The 26560-nt window shown below is 37.5% G+C and overlaps 3 protein-coding genes across 4 annotated transcripts in view; 1 reads left to right on the plus strand and 2 right to left on the minus strand.

The window, feature by feature from the left end:
* Positions 1 to 24: 24 nt before the first annotated feature.
* LOC145779591 (uncharacterized) lies at positions 25 to 6018 on the plus strand. Of its 2 annotated transcripts, none has more exons than XM_082591218.1 (8): positions 25 to 241; positions 904 to 1083; positions 1420 to 1612; positions 1987 to 2161; positions 3050 to 3161; positions 3730 to 3877; positions 5320 to 5444; positions 5678 to 6018. In XM_082591218.1, the coding sequence occupies exons 1-8, from the start codon at positions 81 to 83 to the stop codon at positions 5778 to 5780; spliced, it is 1197 nt and encodes a 398-aa protein (XP_082447344.1). In that variant the 5' UTR covers positions 25 to 80; the 3' UTR covers positions 5781 to 6018. The 2 variants fall into 2 exon arrangements, with proteins under 2 accessions (XP_082447344.1, XP_082447345.1); XM_082591219.1 differs by having other exon boundaries at positions 3820 to 3877.
* A 6984-nt stretch (positions 6019 to 13002) lies between these two features.
* On the minus strand, positions 13003 to 17054 carry LOC145780041 (uncharacterized). The gene is made up of 4 exons (XM_082591746.1): positions 17025 to 17054; positions 16032 to 16186; positions 14865 to 15011; positions 13003 to 13458 (listed from the first exon to the last, which is right to left on the minus strand). Exons 2-4 carry the CDS (start codon positions 16175 to 16177, stop codon positions 13236 to 13238), a joined length of 516 nt encoding a protein of 171 aa, XP_082447872.1. The 5' UTR covers positions 16178 to 16186; positions 17025 to 17054; the 3' UTR covers positions 13003 to 13235.
* Positions 17055 to 18191: 1137 nt separating this feature from the next.
* LOC145780038 (centrosomal protein of 135 kDa-like) overlaps positions 18192 to 26560 on the minus strand; it is a 33636-nt gene continuing 25267 nt past the window's right edge. Inside the window, exons 13-24 of the mRNA XM_082591743.1 lie at positions 26116 to 26289; positions 25712 to 25816; positions 25444 to 25568; positions 24254 to 24359; positions 23503 to 23712; positions 22730 to 22869; positions 22476 to 22626; positions 21733 to 21927; positions 20834 to 21034; positions 20130 to 20332; positions 19868 to 19972; positions 18192 to 18967 (exon numbers count right to left, since the gene is read on the minus strand). Coding sequence (XP_082447869.1) covers positions 18844 to 18967; positions 19868 to 19972; positions 20130 to 20332; positions 20834 to 21034; positions 21733 to 21927; positions 22476 to 22626; positions 22730 to 22869; positions 23503 to 23712; positions 24254 to 24359; positions 25444 to 25568; positions 25712 to 25816; positions 26116 to 26289 — 1839 coding nt within the window. The 3' untranslated portion in view covers positions 18192 to 18843. The remainder of the gene's footprint in view (positions 18968 to 19867; positions 19973 to 20129; positions 20333 to 20833; positions 21035 to 21732; positions 21928 to 22475; positions 22627 to 22729; positions 22870 to 23502; positions 23713 to 24253; positions 24360 to 25443; positions 25569 to 25711; positions 25817 to 26115; positions 26290 to 26560) is intronic.

The following is a 26560-nucleotide window of genomic DNA, read 5'->3' on the forward strand; positions in this document are numbered from 1 at the left end:
ATTATCAGTGCCTAAAAATTATGTTTTTGTAGCTGCACATAATCTAAGCGCAGAAGCTGAGGCCACTAAGGACATCTAGGATGCTGTCCGAGTTAAGGGAAACCAACCAGCAACTGCGGGAAAAACTGCAGGGTTTGCGGAAAGAAACTTCTAGATTGTCCGGAGAATCCGAGCTATGTTTAAATGCTTCTAGTGTTATGGATACTTCACTAACGTCGTCTTCAGCAGCTTCATCCACCAGGTAATATTGTTTTAGATTACATACAGCTGCCTAAGCTCACATTGTAATATATAGCTGTGCTTATACTCTTATGTGTATTACTGCAAGTACACAATATTCAAAATTGAATTAGCAGGGTGATCTATTTGCAATTTAACTTGCAGTAGCCTAAATCACCGTACTTTGTTTAAAGTTGCATGACAAAGCAGCTCAGTACAGTAAAATCTAAGATTTGTTTTAAGATCATCCTTTTCATACGCCATTGCCTTCCTTCATACATCATAATTTACACAAAAAATGTTCATCTAGAACTGAATACAGTAGAATGGACTACACTACAGGTTAGTCCATGTTCAAGTTACGACAGTTTGGTGAGGGGTAGGCTGATTGAATTTTAATAAATCAGAAAATTTGAGAGCGACAACAGACAGATGATTCACATGCAAGAAAAATGACGTTTAGGCTATGCATGAACAGCAAAACATCTTCACGTAAATGCAAACAATTGAGCGGGACCAAGAAACGACTAAAAGTAGCCCACGCCAATTTTCCAAGAAAACTAAATCAAATTTTGCAAACCCACCTTGAGCAAAAGCTTGGCTGGCGAACGATAAGCCGTTGTTTCAAAACCTTAAGTCGACTGTTCACTTGTTTTATTTTAGCCTATATAAATTTTATTGAAGGCAAAATTCCATTTCTGATCATGGAGGAGTACCAGCGCCTTGCAGTGGAAGAGTTTCGCCATGTCGCTTCTTGATGCTTTCCGACAGAGCAAAGCACATTAGAGGAGAAGCATCCAAACGGATAGATGGGTTGCTCACTGACTGGAGAGATTACAAAGAAAAAGCAGATGAAGAAATCCGGTAAGTTAAAATATACGACAGGAACTAACTGCTACCTCTGTGAAAGTGAGCTTAATTATTTTCTTAAAATTTGTCAATTGTGATCAATTGCTTGAAAACATATTTTTATGTTTAGGCTTTTGAAAAAAAGAACTTGTATGACATTAAGAAAACATATTCAAACGTCTCTTTCGTCAAAAACTTTGCAAACGTTCTATGAGAATATCTTGTCCAAAGCTGCTGCCGTTGGCTAACTAGTTGGCTAACTGTAGTCACAATAATAAACAGTTACCCCAGAGGCCAGAAGCACGTTTTGGTTTTGATGAAACTAACCCTTATCAAAACTGTTGTTTTCAGACGCCGGCATAGAACAGAGCAACATCTTCGCGAAATGCTTGCTCGAAAAGACAGAGAAACAGCCGAAATGGCACGGGAGCTTTCTTCGCTAAGAATTGTCGCAGATGAACAGAAAGCTATGGTTGACCAATTGACATGTGAACTTGAGACGGATGAAAAGTGCAGAGCGAAATGTGTGTCACTGGAACTTGAGGTTTGCATGGGACAACAAAATTGCTCCAATTTGATATTTTTAAATTCACGATATAATACAGTAGCCAGTAGGTTTGTCCTGTTTTTTGTAACATTCATGAAATTACAAACGTTTACCTTCATCTGCAGCGCTTTTATTGATTGTAGATTGTAAAGATATGCGCAATGAATGAGTAAGTGTTTCTCATCAATACTTCACACGATCAAAATATTTATTTCAAGTCTAAAAATTCTTGAAATAGAAACATCTGTCTAACTCTGAACTTTAAAGTTTTCGTGAACATTGCTGAATTGTACAAGTTTTGGAAAAGATTGAGGAATTTGTCACGGTGTTCAAAGCAATGGTAACTGGCTCCTTTTTCCCAATTTAACAAGGTCTCGAAACTTAATCGCTCCATGACCCAATTAACCGAAGAAGTTCGAGCTAGAGATCAGCTAATCCGAACCAGTGAAGCGGAACGTGATTCCCTGGCTTCATTGAACGCAGAGTTACGCGAAAGAAACAGGGAACAGAAAAGCAAAATTGAATCTTGTGAGCGGGATGTCAATGGTAAATGTTGTGCGAAGAAATTATTTTCATCGTTATTGTAAAATGATTCTATTTGTAAAACGTGACACCAGCTAGTCAAATCTGCTGACTGCATAATCCTAACTTTTGATAATGATAAAATAGTTTTGTTTATTGCATAGTTTACGGTTACGATATGGATTGTGTCGCTATATGCACTACAGTACATGCTATTATTAGTATAAAATCACTAATGATAAGATAGAGGTTTGACAGCTAAAAAATATCTGAACATTACTACCTAAATATGTAAAAGTAGGGTATAACATCATATGTTTTTTCATCTAAATGACGTAAGTTAAACGTCTGACTGGCACAAGAAAGTATGCTAGTTTAATCTCACTCGTAAGCAGTAGCTTTCGTTCGGTTGGTTTTTGGCTGAAATGGCGTAGTCAAGACTTTCAACTCTGGGGTTAGTGACTCTAGTGAAAGTATGAGTCATAAACAAAGGTATGTTACTGGAATTTAAGAAGTAATTTGGAGCGATCTGAGCTTAATCCTGGCAGTTTCACATTCATGTAAAGACTTCACTGATACAGAACGAATCACTGATGCAGAACCGGTCACCGAGATTGACAGAGTGAAGTTTTCACTTGTTGTTGAAAAGTCAATTGTGAGTCCGTCCACTATTCCACTCAGTAGATGCGGCTAAATAGAGAGCAGTTTTTGAAATGCATTTCTCAAGCGCACACCCCGAGAGCCGAACCAGTACCGCTTGATCTTGGTGCTTCTTCGTCTATGAAGTCGGTCGCTTGACCAACTGAGTTATTGAGGCGTTCTTTCTGCGCTCTAAATCAAATGTTCAACTGCTACGCAAGCTACAAACTTCAATATTTAAAAGACATTTTTGTTTGTTTGTTGCTTCTATAGAAACCAGAATGGAATTAGAGATTTTAGAAGAAATGGTTAGAGCTTTGAATGAAAGAAAAACAAATATATTTACCCACAGCACAGCTAACAGTGTCCGATCAGTGACACCAATGTAAGTAAAAAAAAAAAATCTTTTGGTCAAGAAAATAGTTACAGCATATTTAATTAGGCTATGGAATTGAATCTCAGCCAGAAAAAAAATCTTGTTTACATCATTTCAACGCCACTAGATACTAAAGCGATGTAAAAATGGAAATTTTTTCTGACTTGGCTCATAAGATGTACGATTTCTATAACATATTATCACAACGTTCACTATTAACGGTACCGTTGGTCAATCCAGCAAAAATTGCAGTGCCGTTAGTTTGAACGGCGTCTTTCGATAATTTCTGAAACACAATATATTTTCCATAATATATATAGCCTACCGTTGTTTGGCAATTTTTTTGTTGACGATTTTCAACGGTTGGACGAAATAGCACTATATGTCCTTTTTTTCATTTTGTTTGCTTATTTCATTGTTGTCTCTTCATACCGTATATTGTCAGTAGTAGGCTACTCAGTACCATCACATTAGAAGCCTATAGAAAATTTAAAACCAGTCTGTCATAAATTATATCTTTGAAAGGCTCTGAAGTCAAATTCGCATTGGATTAGGCTACTTATTTTTATTCAACTAGTACCCCTGCCGACGTCTCGTTCTTATCGAGACAAAATGTTCTACAAACAGCAGCTAACAAATCTATTTCTTCCTCCGTACCTTACTGCAGCATGCGAGACGAGATTATTCCCACTTCATACAACACTTCCCGATCTCCGCAATCTGTGGTGAGTGTGATGAAACTTTACTTTATTGAAAGCTTTAAACTTAGAAGTGAAGCATCTAAAACCACAAAAAGTTACTGAAAATAAAGCACATAACTGAGAATAGAATTAGGCATCTGACTGGGAACTAAACACTTTTGCTTGTGCAACTGATCGGGTTTGTAACAAACTGATTAGTCAACGCAAAAGGAACACAGGCAGAGTACAGAGCGAGTGAAACAAACATGTCAATCAACGAATACAAATGAACTCAGGCAAGTTTTAGGGCAATTCACAACAGTGAGTATACAAGGCAGCCTGCAACAGACTTGTAGTTTTTATCATTAATAAAACAGCATACGTATTGATGGCTAGTGAGCTCTCGTCTTTTTGGACATAAACCACCCAATAAAGAATTCAGAAAGCAATTTGAAGGAGACACTACAGATGAAAATTTCTCGTATAGTCGCTAAATGTTAGAGCATCCATCAGTCATCCACAACTCATGTTTTCAATACCCACCAGGCCCTCTGCGCTATGAGGTGGTCTGTACAGAGAACAGTCTTTAATTAATGACAAACAAGGATTCCCAGAAGGAGAAAAGAAAGTAACAAAGGGCCATCGACAAAAGGGTTTGAGCCATTAGTTTCCAACATTCATTTGGTCATCGGAAATTAAACAGTAGCTTTTAGGGTTTAAACGAATAATAGTATAATTATGTTTCACAGTTTGAATGTGGTAGCTTGATTCTTTCTAGTTTCTAGTGCTCACAGACCCCATGTACCTTATGAAAGCCGCAGGCTTAAGCTTTGGGTTTTAAAAAATTAAAACAATTCTCATTGGGTTGATTGGTTTTTGAATCTTTATCCTCAGACTGACAAAGCCTTGACAGGTTATTCCTGGTAGTTTCGCATACTTGCAGAGGCTTTTGACGCAGGGCCGGTTACCGAGATTGACAGAGTGAAATTTCCGATTGTTGAAGTGTTGTTGCCGGACGAATTATTCCATTCACTAGGTGCTGCTGAATGGAGAGCAGTCCTTGGAATGCGTTGCTCAAGTGCACATCCCGAGAGTCGAACCAGCGCCGCTTGATCTTGAAGCTATTTCGTTCACGAAGTCACGCGCTAACCAACTGAGCTATTGGGCTTATTAATCATCCTTGAAAACCATCATTTCATCCGAAACTTTGAACCAACCCAAGACAACTTTCTCTTCTTATTTTACTGCACTGAGGAGATCCAAGATCGAAACATTGGCTGTGTCTGCAGTTAACAATGCCTTTTTAACAAATTTCTTTGGACAAATAAAAAAGAGTTAAAAGTCATATAATTTTCGCTTTGTGTTGGGTTAAAAGGTTGCTGATACTTTTTTATTTGCATAGCTGAGTTTTCATTAAAGAGATGAGATAAATTACTAATGTAGCCTAAAACTTAAATTATTGCCATTCATTTAAGTATAATTTAAAGGAAATGCCTCCACCAAACAGACAGTCAACCATGGTGAAAGAAAGTAGTGACCGAGAGTTGGCAGATAGACGCTCCGCAATGTCAGCTCTGAAGTCTCTGCAGAAAGAACACACAGAGAAATGCGAGTAAGTATAACAATGCCAGTCACGAGTATACACGGTCAAGTTTTTCAATGATGTTATTATTAATTCGTGCATGTGCATAGCGCTTTCTTTGGCAGAAGCTAAATCTAGAAGATGGACACGAACAATGAACATTGCCCCTTTATATTAAGTTAATATAAGTCTTCAGTAAGGATGGATAAACGTATTAAATATATTTTTACTGCTTAATTTTTTATGGCGTTTTCTCGTTTCAGCTACTTAGCGGATCACATCAGAAAATTGAAGGAGGAAAATAAAGCTAAAGAAAAAACAATTTCAGACCTTCAGACTTCTACAAGCAAAAAACTGTCAATGTAAAATATGATATTTCTGATATTTTGAAACCAAATACACTTTGATTGAAATGCAACTCTGAGTTGAAATATTCTTTAACGTCTCACGTTGTCGTGTTGGATTTTTAAATTTTGAAAACACATGCGAGTGATATTGCTGCCGTTATATTGATCTGTTGATGCAGGCCTGTTTCTGAGGTGTATTTGAGTGTCTTATTTTTCACTGTGCTTTTGTACAATAGAAATAAAATCGACCAATTTTGCGCATTAGCCGAAGTATAGTTTATTTATATCGTTGTCCTGTAGTCTACAAGCGAAGTTAAACCGCAATAACTTTCTAAACAGCATTAAAATTGCATAGACAACCTTTCAGCTCCAACTACATAGAACAATCGACGACAGAAAATATTTTATTAATTAAACTCACTTAAACAGTTTTAATATGATTAGATGTTGATTCGACGTATATGTACCTCTGACTATTGCGAATCCTCCTGCATAAAACATGATACTCCGAGACCCCAGCAATTTACATAAAATTGGTCGTTGCAAGCGCGTTATTTATTGCGAGATCAAAAGATACGCTGAGCTACATGATATAACGACGCTACAGAATATTGGGAGCAGCTTTGCAGAACATGCTTCACAACATACAGCAGATGAAGAAAATCAGTTTTTAAAACCTAAAAAAGGGCTAAAGATTTAAACAAGCATAAAATGAGAAAAAACTTAATCTGCCCTAAGAAGCCGAGTTGTTTTCCGTTCAAAAGCAATGCTTACTTTTATAAAGTTGGTCCTCTTGCTGAGCGGTATAGCAGTAAAAAATTCCTTGTGTTTGCTTTGCTGGCGATGTAACGTAGTCGGAGGAGAAAGTGAATGTTCTAGCCGTGGCAGGCCAGAAATTTGTCAGAAAAATCAAGTAAGTAGGCTACAAGGTTGGATTTCATTTACTTTGTTCTATGCTAGGGTACGGATATCGTACCGGTGGAAATTAAAATTATTAAAGAGAAAATCCGGACAGGTTAAAGCTTTTGGGCTCGGATGAAGAATTGGAAAAATACACCATGATACCTCGACCAACTTTTCAAAGACTTAAACGTGGTTTGCAGAAAAAAAAATTTAAAGATGTTAAATTTTAAGCATTTTTTATTTTGCTAAATTTATTTATATGTCTAGAAAACTAGGCTGTCTGAAAACTAGAGGAAAGATGCTCAAACTAGCAACATGGAATGTACGAACATTGCATGCTATAGGGCGTTATGACAATTTAAAACAGGAGATGAAAGAAATGGGAATTGACATTATGGGAGTTAGTGAAACACGGTGGAAAGATAATGGTAAAATAGCACATGATGGTTTCGTAATGATCTATTCAGGCGGATGTAAACATATGCATGGAGTGGGAATTCTAATGAAGAAAAGCGTGGCATCTGCAATGATGGGATATTGGCCAATGTCCAACAGAATTATAATGATGAAACTGCAAGTAACCCCTTTCAACATAAATGTTATACAGGTATATGCACTAACACAAGATCATACAGATGAAGAAATAGAAAAATTCTATGACAACATAAACAATGTTTTATCATACACCAAAAGGAATGAAATTACGTTCATAATGGGAGACTGGAATGCGAAAGTTGGAAACCAATATGAATTTCCAGTAACAGGACATTATGGTTTGGGAGAAATGAACCAACGAGGAAGACGACTATTGGAATTTTGCAAACTCAATCAGCTGGTAATAATAGCAAACACTTTATTTCAACAACCACCTAGACGACTATACACATGGCATAGCCCTGGAGATCAATATCGTAACCAAATTGACTTCATTCTGATAAATCAAAGATTCAAGAACTCAGTAAAACAAGCCAAAACGTACCTGGGGCTGATATAAACTCTGATCATAATCCAATTGTTGTAAAAGTGCAAATAAAACTGAAAAAAAAATGAAACGAAACCCCATTTTGGAACAGCTAGATATGAATCAACTTACAATTGAAGAAACGAAACGATAGTACAATCTTTTGGTGAACAACAAATTTGCCTTATTGAACAACGAATCTGGACCACAAGAAGGTGACACTGAGAACATGATTGAAAACCAATGGCATGAAATACAGAAGAACTTGAATGATGCAAGCAAAAAAGTTTTAAAACAAAAGAAAAAAGCCTCTAAGCAACCATGGATGAATCAAGAGATTCTAGACTTGATGATAGAAAGAAAAAGAAATAAAGACAATAACATCCAGTATTTTAATCTACATAAAGAAATAAATCAAAAGTGCCAAACAGCAAAACAAAAGTGGTGGGATGAACAGTGTGAAACTATCGAACAATTAGAAGCTACGCACAAGTCACGAGATATGCATCAAAAAGTTAAAGAAATGACTGGTAATAGAAAGTCAAAAGCAAGACAAAACAATTGCATCAGGAATAAAGATGGAAAAATGATTTTCGACCGAGATCTGGCGACGCGAAGATGGGAAGAGTATATTAGCGACCTGTATGGAGATGAGAGAGGAAATATTCCTGCTATTAATAATGAAGAAGGTGAACCAATACTGGAATCTGAATTTGATGAAGCCATAAATGAATTGAAAAGCCATAAAGCTCCTGGTAAAGATCAAATAACAACGGAAATGATAAGAGCTCTGGATTGTGAAGGACTAAAACATATTTATAACTTATGTAATAACATCTACATGAATGGCCACATACCACTAGAAATGAATGAATCCATTCTTGTCAAACTGCCGAAGAAGCCAAAAGCCACACAGTGTACACAATTTAGAACCCTTAGTCTGATGAGTCATATACTAAAAATTTTGCTGAGAGTCGTTCTCAGAAGAAATAGAAAAATCATTGAAAATGAAATTAATGAAACTCAAAGTGGTTTTATGCCTGGAAAGGGAACACGGGAAGGAATTTTCAATATGAGAACTAGGCCTATATGTGAACGTTACAACCAAATCAATAAAGATGTTTATACCTGCTTTATAGACTATGAAAAGGCCTTTGACCGAGTTAAACACGAAAAATTGATGCAATGTTTGGCTGATATAGGTTTAAATGGAAAAGATCTGCGACTGATAGCTAATCTATATTGGACGCAAAAGGCATTTATTCAGATGGAAGATGGTTTATCTGGTGCAGTGGACATAAAACGTGGAGTTCGCCAGAAATGTATAGGCTACTATCTCCATGTCTATTCAACCTGTATACTGAAATGATTTTCAGACAGATTGATGGAATGGAGGGTATCAGCATAGGAGGTATGAACATATCCAACCTACGGTATGCAGACGATACTGTTTTATTGGCGGAATCAGCAGAAGCTCTCCAAACAATAATAGAAAAAGTGAACAATATTGGAAAGGAATATAACATGAAAATCAACACAAACAAGACGAAAACGATGATTATTACAAGAAAAGAAAATGTACCAAGTTTAAATATTACTATTGACGGAATGCTGGTCGAGCAAGTCAAAAGCTTTACCTATCTGGGACACACAATAACTGAAAATGGCAGATGCGATACGGAAATATTGAGACGAACAGAAATAGCAAGAAACAACTTCGTAAAAATGAAAAAGACATTAACAACACGCAAAATTAACATCAACACTCGAAAACGAATTGCGGAATGCTATATATGGACTACGTTACTCTACAATGCAGAAACATGGACACTGTCATCACAGATGGTTAAACGACTTGAGGCATTTGAAATGTGGATTTATAGAAGAATGCTTAAAGTTTCATGGAAGGATAAAATCACAAACAAAGATGTACTATCCAGAATACAAACCAACATGGAAGTTCTACAAACAATTAAATCAAGAAAATTGAAATATTTTGGCCACATGATTCGCAATAATTCTATTCAAAGACAACTACTAGAAGGAAAAATGAACGGCAAACGAAATAGGGGCAGACCACCAAGAATTTGGACTAATGATATTGAAGACTGGTCAGGACTTAACTACAAAACTGCAGTAGAAAAATCTTACAACAGAGAAACTTGGCGTCTCATTGCCTCCAACCCTCGACGAGAGGAAGGAACTTAATGATGATGATTTTGCTAAATAGAATTTAAAGAGCTCCTGCTGGTTAGAGCTAACAAACGTTTGGTATATGAAATAGACTGTGCTTCAATGCGCAGTCAGACCTTGTTTAATCAACCCAGCCCAAGAAAAAAGAAAAGCATGAGCTATAAGGAATAAGAAGTGTAGATTTAGAAAACGGAGAATTAAAATTTCTTTCTTGTTAATTCTATGATTATGTATTATTACCGCTCAATATAGCCAACTGTGTTTTAGCTAAATTTATACTTGACCAAACTCATGTCGGTCCAAGTAGGCTAAAAACTAGAATTCTGTAAAAGTTAGAGATAGAAGGTTTGGTTTAAAATTGAACTGAAATTTCATATTATTTTTTTCTTACACAACTGTTCTTCAATAATTTATTTTTTGACAAAGTTTTGTATTGTGTAGTTTGATAAATTTCGATAAGTTTTGTATAGCTGATAAATTTCGAAAAACCGTTCAAGGTGTCTTCACCTTTACCTGTAGGCCTACCACCCACAAGGTACATTTTACCCCATCGGGTACTTGTGTTTAACACTGGAATATAAATGAGTTTAATTATTAAATTAAAAAGCACTGTGTATACTTTGGAATGTTCAACTATTTTTTGAATTTTGAGAGTCAGAAAAAGTTCTATTTTGTACGTAATACATTATTAAAAACATGCGTGCCAATGTTGCCGGTTAGGTAAAAATGTGATTGAGCGAGAGAAAATTTTGCAAAACAAAAAAAAGAATGTTTTTTTTTCATTTCTTGGTGATGCACGTGACCAAGTTCCTCTCATGAATCCCCTACTGGGCTAGCAGACATACTTAATTTAGTTGTTTTCGTTTTCGCAAGACTTACTTAGGCTTCTTACAGTGAGACTACTCGAAGTAAGATATTTTATTTTTACCAGGCGTGCATAACAGAACTCCGAGAAGAAAACAAAGTGTCCATCTTAATACGAAGCTGCAAACAAAAACGGGCATGTAGAGTCATGGAGAAAGACAACCAGATTACTTGCAACAAATTTAGGTAACTTAAGCCTAATCTTAACAACTTGAAAAACTTTTCTTTATAGCCTATCTTCGCTTTACAAAAGTAAATTCGTTTTAATGAGAAATTTTAATTGTTCGAAAAAATATTTATCTTCGGATTGAAAAAGTTTCTTTTGCAGCTCAATCTTTGTAGCTTTTCACACGTGCAAGACTTTAAGCCACTGAAACAAGCCTGGTCACTAGTGTTGACAGGAGTGTGGTTTTGAATGTGTTTCGTAGCGCAAGCTTGCAAGCATTAGCACAAGGTCGAAAATTGTGAGGAGAGTTTTTTTTTTCTTTTACAAACAAAACTAAATAGGCTACGGGACTTATTTAATTTAACTAAAATGTAAAGTTGCTAAACCAAACTCTGAATCCACTTCACTCCTTTTCTAAAAAATGAAACTCCGAATCCACCACATGTTTTGAAAATCGGGCAAACTCCGGTTCCGCTCCGACTCCACTCCATGCTCAACTCTACCGGTCACTAAGAGTATTAAAGATTTTCTCTTATGGTTAACTTTTTCCTCCATTAGGTGCTGACTAAAAAATTATTTTTGAATTGTGCTGTCCAAGCTAGGAATTGAACCAATATCGCTCAGTTTTCTCATTTTCTATTCTGCAAAATATGTCATTTTGAAACGAATCGCGCGTAATTATTTTAATGGTCTGTTGCTTTGAGTTTGGACTTACATCATTCTGGATGAGGCTGATTTTAAAACAAATATTCAACTAAAAAATTTTTTAGAAGTTGATATGCCACTTTCTGCAGTTAACTTTTTTCTGTGTATTTTATAAGTAAACATTTAAACTGATATAGGAATATTTTATGTTAAAATATAAATTCAAAGTAAGGAAGGTTTCTTCTTAAGACAACTCAAGACAAGAAAACGTCAGAAGAGTAAAATAAGTTTATTGTTCTTCAATGCGAAATTTTCGCTGAAATTGCAATATTCATGCGCAAGAAAATTAAAGCGTTTGAGAGCTTCACTTGCTAAGCAAGCTGTCTTTTCCAATAACATGAGCGTGCATTTGATATTTTTCAGGCGTAACATACAATCGAGTGTTTGTTACGATTGTTGTACGAAAGATTTCTGCAATGCCTTGCACAATGGTCCAAATATGAACACATCGAAACAAAGCAACACCAAGCCGTTTATCACAAAGCATCTTGACGTGACGGAGAGTCCAGATGAAGAACTGAACAAAAATCAGGCAACTGATAGTTTTGTTGTTACTCAAGGTACTAATCTTGGGTTACCAACGGAGGCTCATGCTAAAGTTGACTACAAAGAGAGAGAAAAAATAAATGATATGCGTCACACAACTCAGGGTAGCTCAACGACAACTTCAACGCAAGATTCAACTCAACAAATAAATCACCAGTCAACGCAGCAATTAACTCAACAACCAGTGCAACATTTAACGCAACAGTCAACTCAACAGCCAATACAACAATCAACCCACCAGCTAGTGCAACAATCAACGCAACAGTCAACTCAACATCCAGTGCAACACTCAGTGCAACAATCAACGCAACAGTCAACTCAACATCCAGTACAACACTCAATGCAACAATCAACTCAACAACCAAATCACCAGTCAACGCAGCAATTAACTCAACAACCAGTGCAACACTCAACGCAACAGTCAAATCAACAGCCAATGCAACAATCAACGCAACAATCAACTCAACAGTCAGTGCAACAATCAACGCAAAAATCAACTCAACATCCAGTGCAACACTCAATGCAACAATCAACTCAACAACCAGTGCAACAATCAACGCAACAATCAACTCAACAGCTAGTGCAACAGTCAACACAACAGTCGACACAACAGTCAGCTCAAGATCTTCATCTGGTCAAGTATAACTTAAGGGGTGGAATATTGATTGTAGAGCCAGATTACTTTGAAAAATCAAACGGATAAGGCAAAATACCTCGGTTAGGCTGCTATGATCCTCGTGTGACGGGGCATGTTTGAATGATGTTAACAGTACGGTTAGTTCAAAGGCTAGTTGTTATACCTTCTGCGCCTGCAACAGTAGACTCGATACCAAGTAGAGGAAGTGCCAGCACCAAAAGAGTAACCACTTGGCATTCATAGCTGCCTTTGGAGTGTTCTGACCAAAAGAGTAGGCCTAGGCTAGTGCCACATTAACAAAATAATGCACAATGTCACCAAATGTCCATTATGATACAAACGAGCCTTTTCTGTAAGGTGTTACACAGTAAATCGTATACTTTATTCATTAATTGGATTAGTAACTTACAGTATCTCAAAATAGCATGACATTGTAGCTTACTGAATATAAATATAAAAACACAAAAAAGTAGTGCATAGAACAAAGTCCATTTTTCAATTATAATTTAATTAATACTCCATCGACAAACAATTGTCTTCCATTCCAACGGACCTTCTGTCCATTTCTTTCAGCTTTTTCTGCAAATTCTTTTAGCTTTTCTAAACTTAATTTTTGTTGGTCAGTTAAGTCCTCTTCAACTTTTATAGGTAAAGCCAAAGATTTTTTACGATAAAAAATTCTTGTTCTGTCCTTCCATCTTGCAAACTTGACTAAAATCGGCCTGTGTAAAAATAAAATAAGTTTTTAATTACAAGTGTTAACGGTACTGTAGCCGTAGCCTACAAGTTTAATAGGTCGGGATTTTTTTTCAAAACAAAATCTTTAAAATTTGCTTTGTGGTTCTTAGAAAAAATCTGTTTTGAAAACTCATAGAAGTACGTCAAAGTTAAACTACAGTATAAACAACTCGTTACAAGCCATGAGCTTGAAAAGAAGTGGACTGTTGACGTCTTAGAGAATCTTAAGAGTGAGGTACCATCACAGAACATTGAAACCTCTGCGACTACAAGTATTCAAGTATTATTGACTAAATTATGAAAACATACTAGACAGCGCTTGTGCAACTTTCTAAACAAGTGGTTTTTGAAATGGGGGGGGGCAAGCTTCCCTTGGGGGGAGCGAAGGTGGTAGGCTGTTGCACTAATATGCTACTGTATTGTATAAGTTGCAAATGAAAATGTTGGCAAAATACCGTTTTTTGTGTCACGATTATTGACTGGAAATGTGGCCTGGTTTTGACTTTTCTTCCTGCGCTTATTCTTGTGGTTGTTGTTTAGTTTATTGTTCAGCAACCAGGACTGTTTGTTACGTTTTTTGTCTGAAATTTGCTTGGAGCAAGCTCGGAACAAACTTAGCTGTGAATCTAACATCCTGTGTACATTATCTTCAACTAAGCCACGAATTAACATAATCTTTTGATTTATAAATGATGGAAAATACAGTAGAATACAATCTTTATTTTAAAATCTAAAACATGTAAAATTTATGTAGTTTGACTTTAATTTATAACTTAAACGAGAAAAGGAGGCACAAAGTTTTACTCGTGACGTCAAGGGGGGAGCAGCTAACAAAGTTTAAGAACCCCTGTTCTAAAGGATGTCAGTTAAACATTTATCAAAGACGAGAAGCTCTGCCTTGGCAACACACTTAAGACATAGGCAGATACTCTACACAATGGCTTTTTTTGCCATTCAATCCCCTTAATATTTGAAACCTTTATTTTTTGTATTCGTAGGCTACTATCAAATAGTTGTCATGTGACACGAAAACGCGTTGCAAGTTCCTCACCTCCTGTTTAAATAGCTCAGTTGGTTAAGAGTCAGATCAAGCCGCGATGACTCGACTCTCGGGGTGTGCGTATTTCAAGAACAATACACCATTTAGTGGCACCCAGTGAATGGAATCAATTGCCGACAACAGCACTTCAACAATCAGCAGAAAATCCACTCTGTTCTGTGACCGGGCTTTGCTCAGTGGTCCAAAGCCTTTACAAGTAGGCTATGCAAAACTGCCAAGAGTAATCTTGTAAAGAAGCTTTTTCAGTTCGAGGATAAAGATTTCTATAATCAATCAATGTTAAAAAAAACATGGTTTACGATGCACTGCGACAACTTCAAGCTACATTACCTTGGTTTCAAATCTTCGTTTACTCGGAAAGCAACATCTATTTCGTCATTGATTTGTATTCCCATTTTTTCTTTGATAATCGTTTTTACCAACGTCAGTGGATCATCAGAAGTCTCTTCCGGAATGCCCAAAAATTTCAGATTATTCCTAGCAATGTAAAATTCACCATTTCAAATTATAGGCCGAGTAGCCAACTTGCAAGAAAATAATCATAGCGTGTGCTCATAAGTTCAGGCCAATATACAAAACCAATGTTGTAAAGAAATTAGGAGATCTTACATTCGCTGTGATAGACAAAACGACTTCCACAAGATAAACTTATTGTATCAACACTCAACAGTTTTGGATCACTTGTCGAGTGAGCTTTAACTTTATCGACCGGCAAGTTTTTAATTTGTCAACAAAAGCTTTGTGGTTATATCCACTATTCAAGCTAACTACAATATCTGTAGCAAATTTAAAAGGAGGCACTTGATTAGCTCAATAAGCTCTCAAAAAAGTTTAAAAAGTGTAACAGAAAGTAGTGGGACAAAATAAGTTTTTTTTTTTATGAAAAGCATAGGCCCTACTCCACAAGTCCCCTAGCTCTAAGAGCCGATTACGTTGGACTCAAACTGTAATTTATTTGTCCCATGATTAATATTATTTGTTTGTTTGTTATATTTTTATCCTGCATTGCGGGAAAGCGGACTTGAGCGCTATGCATCGGTGTACGCCTTCCGACGTACACCTGACCCACGCTGCAGCCGACTGCAGTGCCTGTTTCCGGTTGTCTACTCTACTTATGACTTAAATTTGGTACTACCCATTACTCGAAATCGATCACTGGGTAGAGGCAATTATCGTAAAGTTTCTTGCCCAAAGAAACAACAGCAAGTACGGGTGGCTGGAGTCGAACATGCAGGCTCTCGACTGCGAGCCCAAAGCGCTAACCACTCGGCCACTGCTGCCGACAATGAAGCTAGCTTGTGATTTCCCCATTTTTTTCTACGATTTATCACAGTGGTCAATGCCATGCACAAACTACATGTCATCTCCTATCAATGGCCTGATTTAATGGATATGTATCTAAGTCTGTCACAATTTCGGGCTTAAATGCTTGGCAAGAGATGGCAGCAAACGTTTTTAAAAAAGAACTTCTATTTCATCATTAAACTTTAAGCTTACCGTTTAGAATTTTGTTCCAGAATTTCAATGTGGTCTTGAAGCGCTTTATTGTTTGAAATAGTTTTATTCACTTCCATCAAAACTTTTCCGTGGGTGGATTTCAATTTCGTTTGCTCTTCCCGAACAGAGAGAACTCGATCAACCATATCCTTGATCTGTTACACTCAATAACAAGTATTTCGAATTCAGCGGCTCTTATTGGATGGAATAATTTACATAAGCCTATTTAACGTAGGCACAACTCTTAGTTGCCTGTTTAGAAACAGCTTGGCATATATGACGATGACATTAAGCGCCAAGTTAGAGGTTTATATTGTACAGCGAACATGCTACGTTCACGCTTTTCTAACTGCTCTTCCGCTGTAATGAATGTACTATTTCGCACGTATTGTTTACCTATGTACTCCAGTTAACTGTGGGCCAGATACTTATCCTCAAGTATGAATAAATTGCGTGTGGCTTACAATAATGCATTTCAAACATTGCATAAATCACCGAGGCGTGTTAGCATTAGTAGTATTCAGACGTACCATCATATTCCTGCGTTTCATGCCCTATTCCGAAATCGTATATTTAATTTTATCAACCGCTGTCAGGTCTCATCTAACAAGTGGTTAGTTGCAGTTTTTACCTCAGAGTGTTATGCTTCTCACTATAACGTGACTATGTACGCATAAGTTGTTCACTGACAACAAAAAAGTTTCTTGCCGAAAAAATATATTATTATTTATTTGCATCAGGCACTAAAGAGACGGGCCCATATTCATAAACACAATATGGGCCCGTCTCTTTAGTGCCTGATGCAAATAAATAATAATATATTTTTTCGGCAAGAAACTTTTTTGTTGTCAGTGAACATCAACAGGCTACGATAGGTAAAACTTTTGCAGTAGGTCTACCCTATTGGTTTGAAAAACAAGCTAATATTAGGTACAAATATAAGCTGTCGTAAAATATGCTAAGTTATATTAACCTATCAGAAATACAGCCTACCTGAGTTTCCAAAGAAGTTTGCCTTTTAAAGATAAATAAGGAACACGCTCCAGAAACAATAATCAGCAGCAGAATGTACCGCAAGGCTGATCTGGCCGAACGATAAGGTGCACAGTTTACCATTCTATATCAAATAGCATACTAGCTGTCACCCTTAGCTTAAATTCAGTAAGCTATGGGCTTGCCCTGTGTATTCAAAGCGAAAACAGTCAGCAGCCAATCGCACAAACTATAATGTTGCTCCTGTCGTTGAAAAGTAAAACTTGTTGAAACCTCATTAAATCAATACCTTTTAAATCTATACTTTGGTAAGTAACAAATTTGCTCTATGGCCTACAAAAAATTTGTGTTTCTGTTGACTTTACTGATCCTGCCACGTTTTAATTTATTCAACACTGCATCAACAGATCTTGTGGCAGCTCTCGCACAACTCCTCTGATTGATTTCATGTGAAATCTTTCAGTGCAATTTGAAGCCTATTGCCTGAGGGGAAATTGAAGATTGAACAGCCGAGAGTGTTTAGTTCATTCTGTAATTATGGTTGGTTTTGTAAGTCATGGACGTCGCTATAATAGCATCTGGACTGTAAGCCAAACGCTAGGCCTCATCTTGCACGGGAAAGAAGGTTGCCGTATTGGCGGTTTCAACATCAACTTTTAGAAATTTGAGCGTTTTTAATACATTTGGCAGCTACTGTAGCCTACTTTGAATTTGGTATTTTGATAAACTTTTGACGCTTTTTCAGCATTGTAAATAATTTAAAAAAACCGCTGTTTTATCAATGCGCAGTGGCCTATTTACAAAAAATATCAGGTTTGAAAAGGCAACTTTTCCCGAATCTTGATACTTTCATAATATTGCATTTTGGGCTGATTTTGTCAACAGCATGATTACTACCATAGCCTAAGTTGTTGTGACAGTGCCATATTTTAATCAGAAAACACAGTCTATCAAAAAACTTCTCTAAAATCTGGCGTTAAAAAAGCCAGTATGGCAATCCTGTTTGCCGTGCAAGATGAGGCCTAGCGTTTGGCTTCGTCCAAATGCTATTATAGCGATGTCCGCGTATAGCTTTACTCGAACAAGATTTTTCAGGTTATACGAAGACAATCGCAGATGGTCTTCAATGTGCAAATCGACCGTCGAAGAAAACCCTGTTAGAATGAGTCATTGCAAAAATAAAATATATTTTATTGTCGTACTGCAGTAAAACTTTTTTTTCACTTTGCATAAACATATATTTATTAATCCACATAAATAGCCTACACTGTGGAGTAAAAACGTCACAGCATATACAGTTAGGTTAAAAACCTTCAAATAGTTGAAGTAATTTTGCATGCAATAAATTTAATCTTAAGTAGGCTATAAAGAATAGATTAGATACCCTTCGACTAGACTAATTATAATCTAGTGGTAAAAAGTACAAGAAAACACAAAAATATATAAAACATAACTTAGTAGGCCTACGTGGCACTGCGGCCGACAGGTGTATATTGAAGACACGTAAATACAGTAAAAAAATAGTTTCAAATCAAAATCAAGCAAAGTTGGCTAAGGTGGAGATATAGAAAATGTAAACTGACAGCATCATAGTACGCATTCTGTTTGCACGGCCGAGTGTGAAGGCAAGTTTGAGAAAAAATTATTCCATCATGAACTTTATCATCAAATTCACGGTGGCAAGAAAAACGTTTTGTGAATAAAAATCAATTTAAGGCTGTTTGAAATTATACTTTTGATTTTAACCAACATTGAGATGCATCAGTTCAACGCAAAGATCGCATGCGTATCTGTTGAGGAGCATAGGTTGGCAATAGCATCATCTTCTACCGGAAAGGCGGGAAGGGCTATTGCTATCAGAACCCGGAGACAGTGGCCTGATACGTTGGGAAAGTCCCGGTGATGAAAGTCCATGACGTTTGAGCTCTTGAATAGCTCGTTCTCTGGAATCGAAAATAGCAGTCACAAAAATGGACTTGAAGCGAATTCAAACTATTTGCGTTTTCAATGTTCTAGAATCTAGATAAATCTAAACTACAGTAAAATATAAACTTCCATTCTTAACTGCAGACAGTGCACACCATTTCGGCCTTCCAGCCTCCTCAGTGCAGTGGGTACACTGGGAATGGCCACGGCGATATATACCTCCGTGTGACGTTTTCTCATTCGTGGAACCCAAGCTCCAAAAAATGGTACTACCGCCAACCTTGCCAAAGTGCTCAAACTGCAAGCAGTGAGCTTTGCGCAATGCACAGCAAGGTGCCTCCAGTAAAGTGCTCAATCGGCATAAGCCAAGATTTTTCAATAACAACATGTTACCCTTTCAACTAAGCTAGCTTCTGTTCAAAAATCAGAAAGCTTCACCGTGCAAACAAGCATTGATCATGTAAGGTAACCGTTATACGCAGCTTCAGTAAAGCTTGGATTAATTTTTTTTTGGTTGGTTTGCGGATTTGGTGAAGCATTTATGACGTAAGTAACAAGCTCATCTCGATGAACACCAACCACTATGAACTAATCAGATCAGGTGGACAGATCAAGTAACGATGGTTCAACTCTCACAGGGTGCGGTTGAGCAAGACACAATGAAGAACCTTCAACTCAGTGGTGTCATTCATAACGTGTAAACTCGTGGATAGATAACTGGGTTAGTTACACTACTCAGATAGTACTTAGTAGCTCGTACAAGCGGAAATTTGCACTTTTAACCCGAGTCTTCACTGTTCACTCCAGGTTTTTGTCAATAGCTTAAAACCTCTACAAGTATGCGATTTTGTTAAGATGAAGTTCAGCTTTTATCACTTTGCAAAGACTGAATGATTAAAGCATCATCAGACAGTTACCGTTCGTATTGTTCATGGGTGAGTTGTTGCTTGGCAAGTTCCATCTCGGCATCCATTTTTGACGTACGGTCACGCAGTGAAACCACTTCACGCACCATGCTTTGTCTGAGTGAAAAAGTGAGCTAGTTTAAGAATTCATATTTGATAAAATGCCATTCATCAGTCTAATATGTTCAGGAAACAAAATGAAGACAAGTGAACACAGAATTAAAGTGATTTTTTAGTTCATCAAATGCTTCCAATGATGAGCTCTCAGACTCACAATTTGCTTTCGTTCAGCGCCAATCTATCACGCAGGACTTGTCCTTCCGACTTCTGCTCCTGAAGATCCAATTGAGTTTGGAATTCTTTTTCCCTCGATCCCACCACGATGTCTTCCAAGTTTTTGCTCCCCAACCTCTCCGTGTCTAAGTATCTTCGAGATGTCTCAAGTTCGGCAGCCAAATCTTCATAACTCGAACGCAACTGTAAATATTACTTTTTTTTTCATTTTGTCTCACCCAGGCTTATACAGGGTGGTTGAAGGTTAAGATTACGTGGATGAGAAAGCAAGGGAGTCAAAGCTAGTGTCTACCTTCAAGCATGTGACTAAGTGTCCTGTCAAGACGCAGTCGCCTGCTTTCGGTCGGTGTCGAACCAGCGTTCGTTCGAGTGTTGCGCTTGTACTCTCATTACTCAAACTTCCAGGAAAATTGGAAAGGTAAGCAAAGAAGTACAGAGGTGATTTTATTAATCATATGCACTAACACATAGTACGTAACCATTTGTCTATGGTTCTACAAAGAAAGTCAATTAAAGGATGAACATTGAACAATGAACCTGTCCTCGACCAAGGAACTAACTGGACGTGGACGTTGCAGACGGTGTATCATCTTTTTATCATCTGGCTATGTTGCAATGATGTGAAAAGAGTATCTTTTGTTCATCGAGTAATAACAATGTAGTAACAGTCCATTTTACACGAACCTGTTCAAGCTCCACGTTTTTAGCAGCTAGTTGCCGTCCCAACTGTTCTTTGCAAGAGTCGAGCTTTGTGTTCAAATCCCGCACTGATTGAAGGTCGTTCCTCAGTACCAAGCTATCGTTTTGCATTCTTTCAAGGTCTTCCTCCAGGTGAACCACTGATGACGTAAGGTCAGACACTTGTGCTTCGTACGTTTGCTGCACCTGAGTTTCAATGGTAATGGTTGGTTCCCAGTAAGCAAAATCTGCTGTTTTGCATTAGTCTATTGTGTACAGATATTGCAAGCGGGATTCGTAACATCATACTTCCCGCCATTGTTATGTTATATTATTGAAGTGTTCAAAACGAAAAAAATAAAATAAACCATATTTTATTTAGCACCATTGTGGCGACAACACGCAGTACACTGTGACCAGTCACACATGCAACACAATAGAAAGCAGCGAAGGGACATGGTTTCATCAAGTCAGCTGCTCCCAATAGTTAGGCAAGCCATTGAGTGTCGAAACGACCTCCTTTCGAGTAGTCACTCTGCTACGTAACCTACTTAGCAGGTGCAGCAGCGATATCAAACAGAAAATGGGCAAAACCTTGTTACGAATTGAAACGATTTATTTATCGTTTTAATGGATTTATGTTTCTGTGCGTTGCGTTTATGATTAAGCTGAAAATAGTAATTACAAAGCATTCTTTTATTAATTAAATTTGACTAGTCACTAGATCAAAGAATTGAAAAAAAAAAGATTGAACAAAAAAGTCTTTACGTTTGTGGTTTAGATTCAGTGAAAGCAATTGAAAAAGTTGGAAACAAAGTTTGATAAACAAACTAAAAAATTGAACTCAATGTTTTCAAGGTACATTGTTATCTATTCATCTTGACAATTAGTGATTGTGATCTTACATGAATATAATTAGAAATTTCCCGTTCCAAGCCTTCCATCCGATCACAACACCTCTTTCGCTCGGTGTCGCACGCTAGTATCTCGGCGCGTAATGCTTGTGACTCATCATTTGCAATGCGATACCTGCTTTCTGCTGAGTCACGGTCGGATGACACTTTTCGATACTGGTTCAACAAATCTTGTAGTTCACGATCCTGAAAACAAAAAACTGAAATTGTGCGACTGATGGCAACGAAAATACAAATGCCGCAAAAACACCAGCACAATCTATGCCTTATGTTGCATAAACGTTAGACCACAAACACTTAAACACTAATAGCTCTGCAACAACACAATATTCCTTATTATTTAAAATAAACACAAAATAGCAAACGTTTTCGGCTTTAAGTCTAGCCCTAATCAAGCTTGTTTTATAATGTTAAATCTTGTGTTGTTGAGTTATGTCTGTTTATGGTTGAAAAAAGTAACCTCGCTATGCAAAATGTAATATTAAATGCTAAAGCCTATAAAACTTTTTTTTCAAAGGGAGTGAGTCTTCGTTCAATACAAAACTATACTGAAGTGATACCATATGATTCTCATCATTTATATACAAAATATTAATTTGATTAATGTTTAAACATGATTTAATCAAAAGGTTTTGTTTGTTTATTTAGCAATAAAGCATGTTCAATAATTAGTTATAGTCATTGCACATTCATTAAAATGTTTTTTGAAACTTTATCGTGGAAACAAAGCCAACCTTCGATGTGACGGTCCCATCTAAAATGGCAACACTTGCCGACTTTTCTTCAACCTGCTTCTTCAGACTATCACGACTCCTTAGCGCATTATCCAACTCTATATTGAGGTCTTGATTTTCTCGTGTCAAAGTTGAAAGGTCATCTTGAAGCCTAAAACGAAAAGATTAAGTAAAATGGTGTGAGTCATCTTTCTAACAAAGTGGCTTGAGACTGAACAACGTCGCACGACGTTATAGTTATATAACTTCGGTACCTTCTGTTCTCGTGAGTCACGGCTTCCAGTTTTCTAGTTCTTTCACCCAGATCACTTTGTGTCGAGTCGAGTTGTCGTCGCAAGCTTCGAACTTCGCGTTCAGCACTCGCCAAGTCATCACCAGCACGGTCCAGTTTCGCCTGTGGGAAGGTTTATTCTTGTCCGTTAGCTCAACTTGGCTTTACCAACGCAGCACTACAATGTATCATGAGTGGCGGTACAACAGATATGCGGTAAAATTGATCTAACAATGAAAAAGCATTTGCAGATAGAAACCGCACCGATAGCTCAGTCGGTAAGCACACTATTTTCTACACGAAAAAAACGGCAGGATCAAGCAGCATCGGTTCGACTCTCGAGATGTGGGATGCACAGTAAGGACAGCTATTCATTCAGCGGCACTTAGTGGATGGAATAATTTACACACGACAAACTTCAACAATCAGAAACCTCACACTGCCAAACTCGATAACCGCGTTAGTGGTTCAAAGCTTTTACAAGCTTGCAAAGCAGCTTTCTCAGTTTCAGAATAAAGACTTAACAATCAACAATGATTTGGTCAAAAAATATTACAAAACGTGTTATCGTATGAGACTTTGACGTCGAGACTATGTCCTTTCACTTCCCCATGATAGTGGATGGCGATGTTTTTCCAGACAACACTAAAGGGCTGCTGGAGAGGAGCCAGTCTTTGACGGAAAGTGAAACATGGCGGAATTCATACAGAAATTGCAAGTGAAAACGATTGAAATAAAATATAAAACACGCTTTACTTCGACATCGCCAATAGCACGACCGAGATCGGAAACCTCAGTCTCCTTCATCGAGAGGTGGATTTCTAAAGAAGACATCCTCTCCGCTCTCTCATCCAAGGCCGCTTGCACTGTGTCTTTCTCCCTGTCCAGAGCCGTGGTCGTTGCGCGCAGTGCTGCGACTTCTTCTGAACGCTTGGATGATTCTTCAAGCAACTCCGTGATACGATTCTACAGAGTGAATACCAGAGATAAGAACAAACTGTGTTAATACTAATATTACAATTGCAATAATATGGCTATTGGAACTGCTTGTTTCTTTCTTCGTTCTCTGGGCCCGAGGGTTTATCCTTTTAACATCCCAAAGATACCATGACGTGTCTCTGTTTGTTGTCATTAGCCTGATATTTTCAGTTTTCGGGACCCACCACGAGGAGGTTGACAACATGATTGTATTGTACAGTCTGACTAGGGATTTTAGATCAAGGGGATGCGAAACTACACCGCTTTTTGGATTACCCGCCACAATAGAAGGGTAACGTTTTCGTTTTACTGATTTACAAAAAAGTGCACTTTTTATGGGTTATGTGCTGTAAAAGTAGTGAAGCTGGTTTTTAAGTAATTGAAGTTTTTTGTGTTAAAAGCTTGTGGCAAAGTGTTAAAAATTGTCAAATTGGAAATTGACCCTTCTAGTATTGACGGAAGAGCGGAGCTGCGCGTCCCGTAAGGTAATGCCCCTGAATGGAACCCACAACAATGAAATTTGTCTTACTTCCAAAGTTCTGATCCGATCTTCAGCCATTGCCAAGTCTGTCGACGTTCTTGAGGAAATTTTGTGGTTGTTTTCAAGGGATATTTCTATTTGAGACTTCACGACTCTGCGCACAAACAACGGGAGAGCGGTTGAGCGTCAGCAGCAATATTTAACTAAGAGGTTAAGTGAATTGTTAATAAATTACTAAGCCCATTTTACCGATTTTATGTGAGAATATAAGGCTTAACATACCAGCGTCCAGCAAGGTTATTAATATTAACTAAGCGTGTACACTGTAAAACTGTACACAAATAGTCATTTATTCACGCTGGGTCACACTGGGCAACGACGGTTTTTGTACTGGGAGCTACTAAATCCCGGATGTCGGATCACTCGGCATGCGACAACTCAACAAGTGCTTCAACTCAGCAAGTGCTTCAACTCAACAAGTACATTGCAGCTACTGTCCAAGTCAGCAAATGAAATTTCCAGCTAGCATCGGACTTGCTTGGTCGTCGCTTGCCAAATTGAATTTGCTGATTTGTGACATGCCAAGTTTCGGCTTGCTCAGTTGTTACTTTCTCATTTTCATTATTTGCCAACTTCAACCGCTTGTTGAGATGCTTCTAGCCCAGTTGTCACTTTCTCAACTGCCATTTGCTCAGTTCACAACTGCGGACTTGTAGGAGACTCCTAAATCCCACATCCAGACTTGTCAAAGCTTGTGTTGTTGAGTTATGTCTGTTTGTTGTTGAGTTATGTCTGTACAGTTTTACAGTGTACACGCTTAAGTTAAAGAAGTTGACACAACAAAACTTTTGCTCCTTAAAGAGTTGTTGTCTGTGAATTATTCCGTCTACTGGGAGCCGCTTAATAGAGTGCTGTCCTTGAAGTGTCTTGGTCAAGCACGCACCACGAGAGTCGAACCACCGTTGTTAGATCTTTTCGTTTCTTCGTGCACAAAGTCTTGCACTTAACCAACTAAGCGATAAGAGGAAACAAAATAAACTTTACAAAGGCAAGTAAAAAACTTTTAGTGAAAGATGATAAAATTGCCGGGGTGATAAATGGGAGCAGAGATAGACTCTCAAACGGTTATTGTCGCCAGAAAAAAAGATAGATTTCTCAAAAGAAAGAACTAAAAACTATAAAAATATCTTCAAATGAAAACTGAAGAACTTGTAAAGAACCAAACGTGAAAGAATTACTTTGTGTCGTCTAATTCATTCCTGAGAGCATCGAAATCTTCTTCTGCCTGCTGTATCTTCAACCTCAATGCTTTGATGCCTTCTTCTTGGCTAAAGTTGATATTTTGCAGCGAATCAATTTGGCTCTGAAGCGATATTAAAGAAACGTTATTTCAACATAAATCGAACAATAACTTTCAAATGCTTGCACATGAGCGCTTATCTTTATTAAAATTCCAGAACAATCAAACCGGTCACCCCAAAGAATTACTGGAAAAACAACAATTACCTGCATGTCCTGCCTTTCCTGCGTCAATGCTCCTACTTCAAGCTCCATTTGCTCCAATCTCTCATCAAGCTCCAGGCGATCACTGACACACTTTTCCTGCTGGATCTAAAAAACAAAAAAAACTTTAATCGAAGCCATCGTCATAAACTAGAGAATACACTTTTACGATAAACTTAAAGTGAATTCTAACTGAACCACAGCCCACTGGAAGAAAAGCATGTGAAAGACCAGATGGAAACCAAATGAGGAATAGCCTAACTGTATCGTATCTACTTTGTAAACTACATGTTTATCATAACTACTTCCTAAAGTCCTAAAAAAGAACTTGAACTTCATACAATGTTTCAAATCATAGAGAATTTTTTGCTTCAGTGCGTTTAACTGCAACAACTAATAATGCGTACTTTTAACTTTTCCCGTAATGTGTCTCTTTCTGTTGTCATTCTGCGAAGGTCGGAGATCGACGAATCTCGATCGCTCTCCACGCGCCTGAGAATCGTTTCCGCGGTTATGGACGCTTTTGGTGATTTCGGCGATCGAATGTATTCGCGGCGCAAACGCTGAAGTTCCTCGTTGGTCTGAGACAACAAAGCATTGCTCAGTAAAGTTGATGAAGTTTGGATTGCCTAATGAGAATGCTGTGTCAATGCTTTTAAGGTGTAGCTCAAAATAGCCCAAGACCTACAGGATATTGCCTAAATTTTAAGACGCTTCTAAAAAAAAAGTGTTATATTTCAACTTCAGAGTCGACCACTTAAGAGCAAAATATGAATTTTCAATACATACTCTTGAAAAAAACATCTTATTATAAAAAAGTTTATATGGATAAATGAAAATTTGTATGACTAG

The sequence above is a fragment of the Aplidium turbinatum genome, chromosome 11 (genome assembly GCF_918807975.1).
Source record: "Aplidium turbinatum chromosome 11, kaAplTurb1.1, whole genome shotgun sequence".
Classification (NCBI taxonomy): Eukaryota; Metazoa; Chordata; class Ascidiacea; order Aplousobranchia; family Polyclinidae; genus Aplidium; species Aplidium turbinatum.

Excerpts from the sequence above, each read along its gene's own strand:
- LOC145779591 (XM_082591218.1), top strand. The coding sequence starts at position 81 with ATGCTGTCCGAGTTAAGGGAAACCAACCAGCAACTGCGGGAAAAACTG. Across the intron at positions 3,162-3,729 it reads GTCCGATCAGTGACACCAAT|TACCCCTGCCGACGTCTCGT; the intron begins GTAAGTAAAAAA and ends TTATTCAACTAG. Across the intron at positions 5,445-5,677 it reads GAACACACAGAGAAATGCGA|CTACTTAGCGGATCACATCA; the intron begins GTAAGTATAACA and ends TTCTCGTTTCAG.
- LOC145780041 (XM_082591746.1), bottom strand. The coding sequence starts at position 16,177 with ATGGTTGATCGAGTTCTCTCTGTTCGGGAAGAGCAAACGAAATTGAAA. Across the intron at positions 15,012-16,031 it reads CTGGAACAAAATTCTAAACG|GAATAATCTGAAATTTTTGG; the intron begins GTAAGCTTAAAG and ends TTACATTGCTAG. Across the intron at positions 13,459-14,864 it reads AACGAAGATTTGAAACCAAG|GCCGATTTTAGTCAAGTTTG; the intron begins GTAATGTAGCTT and ends ATTTTTACACAG.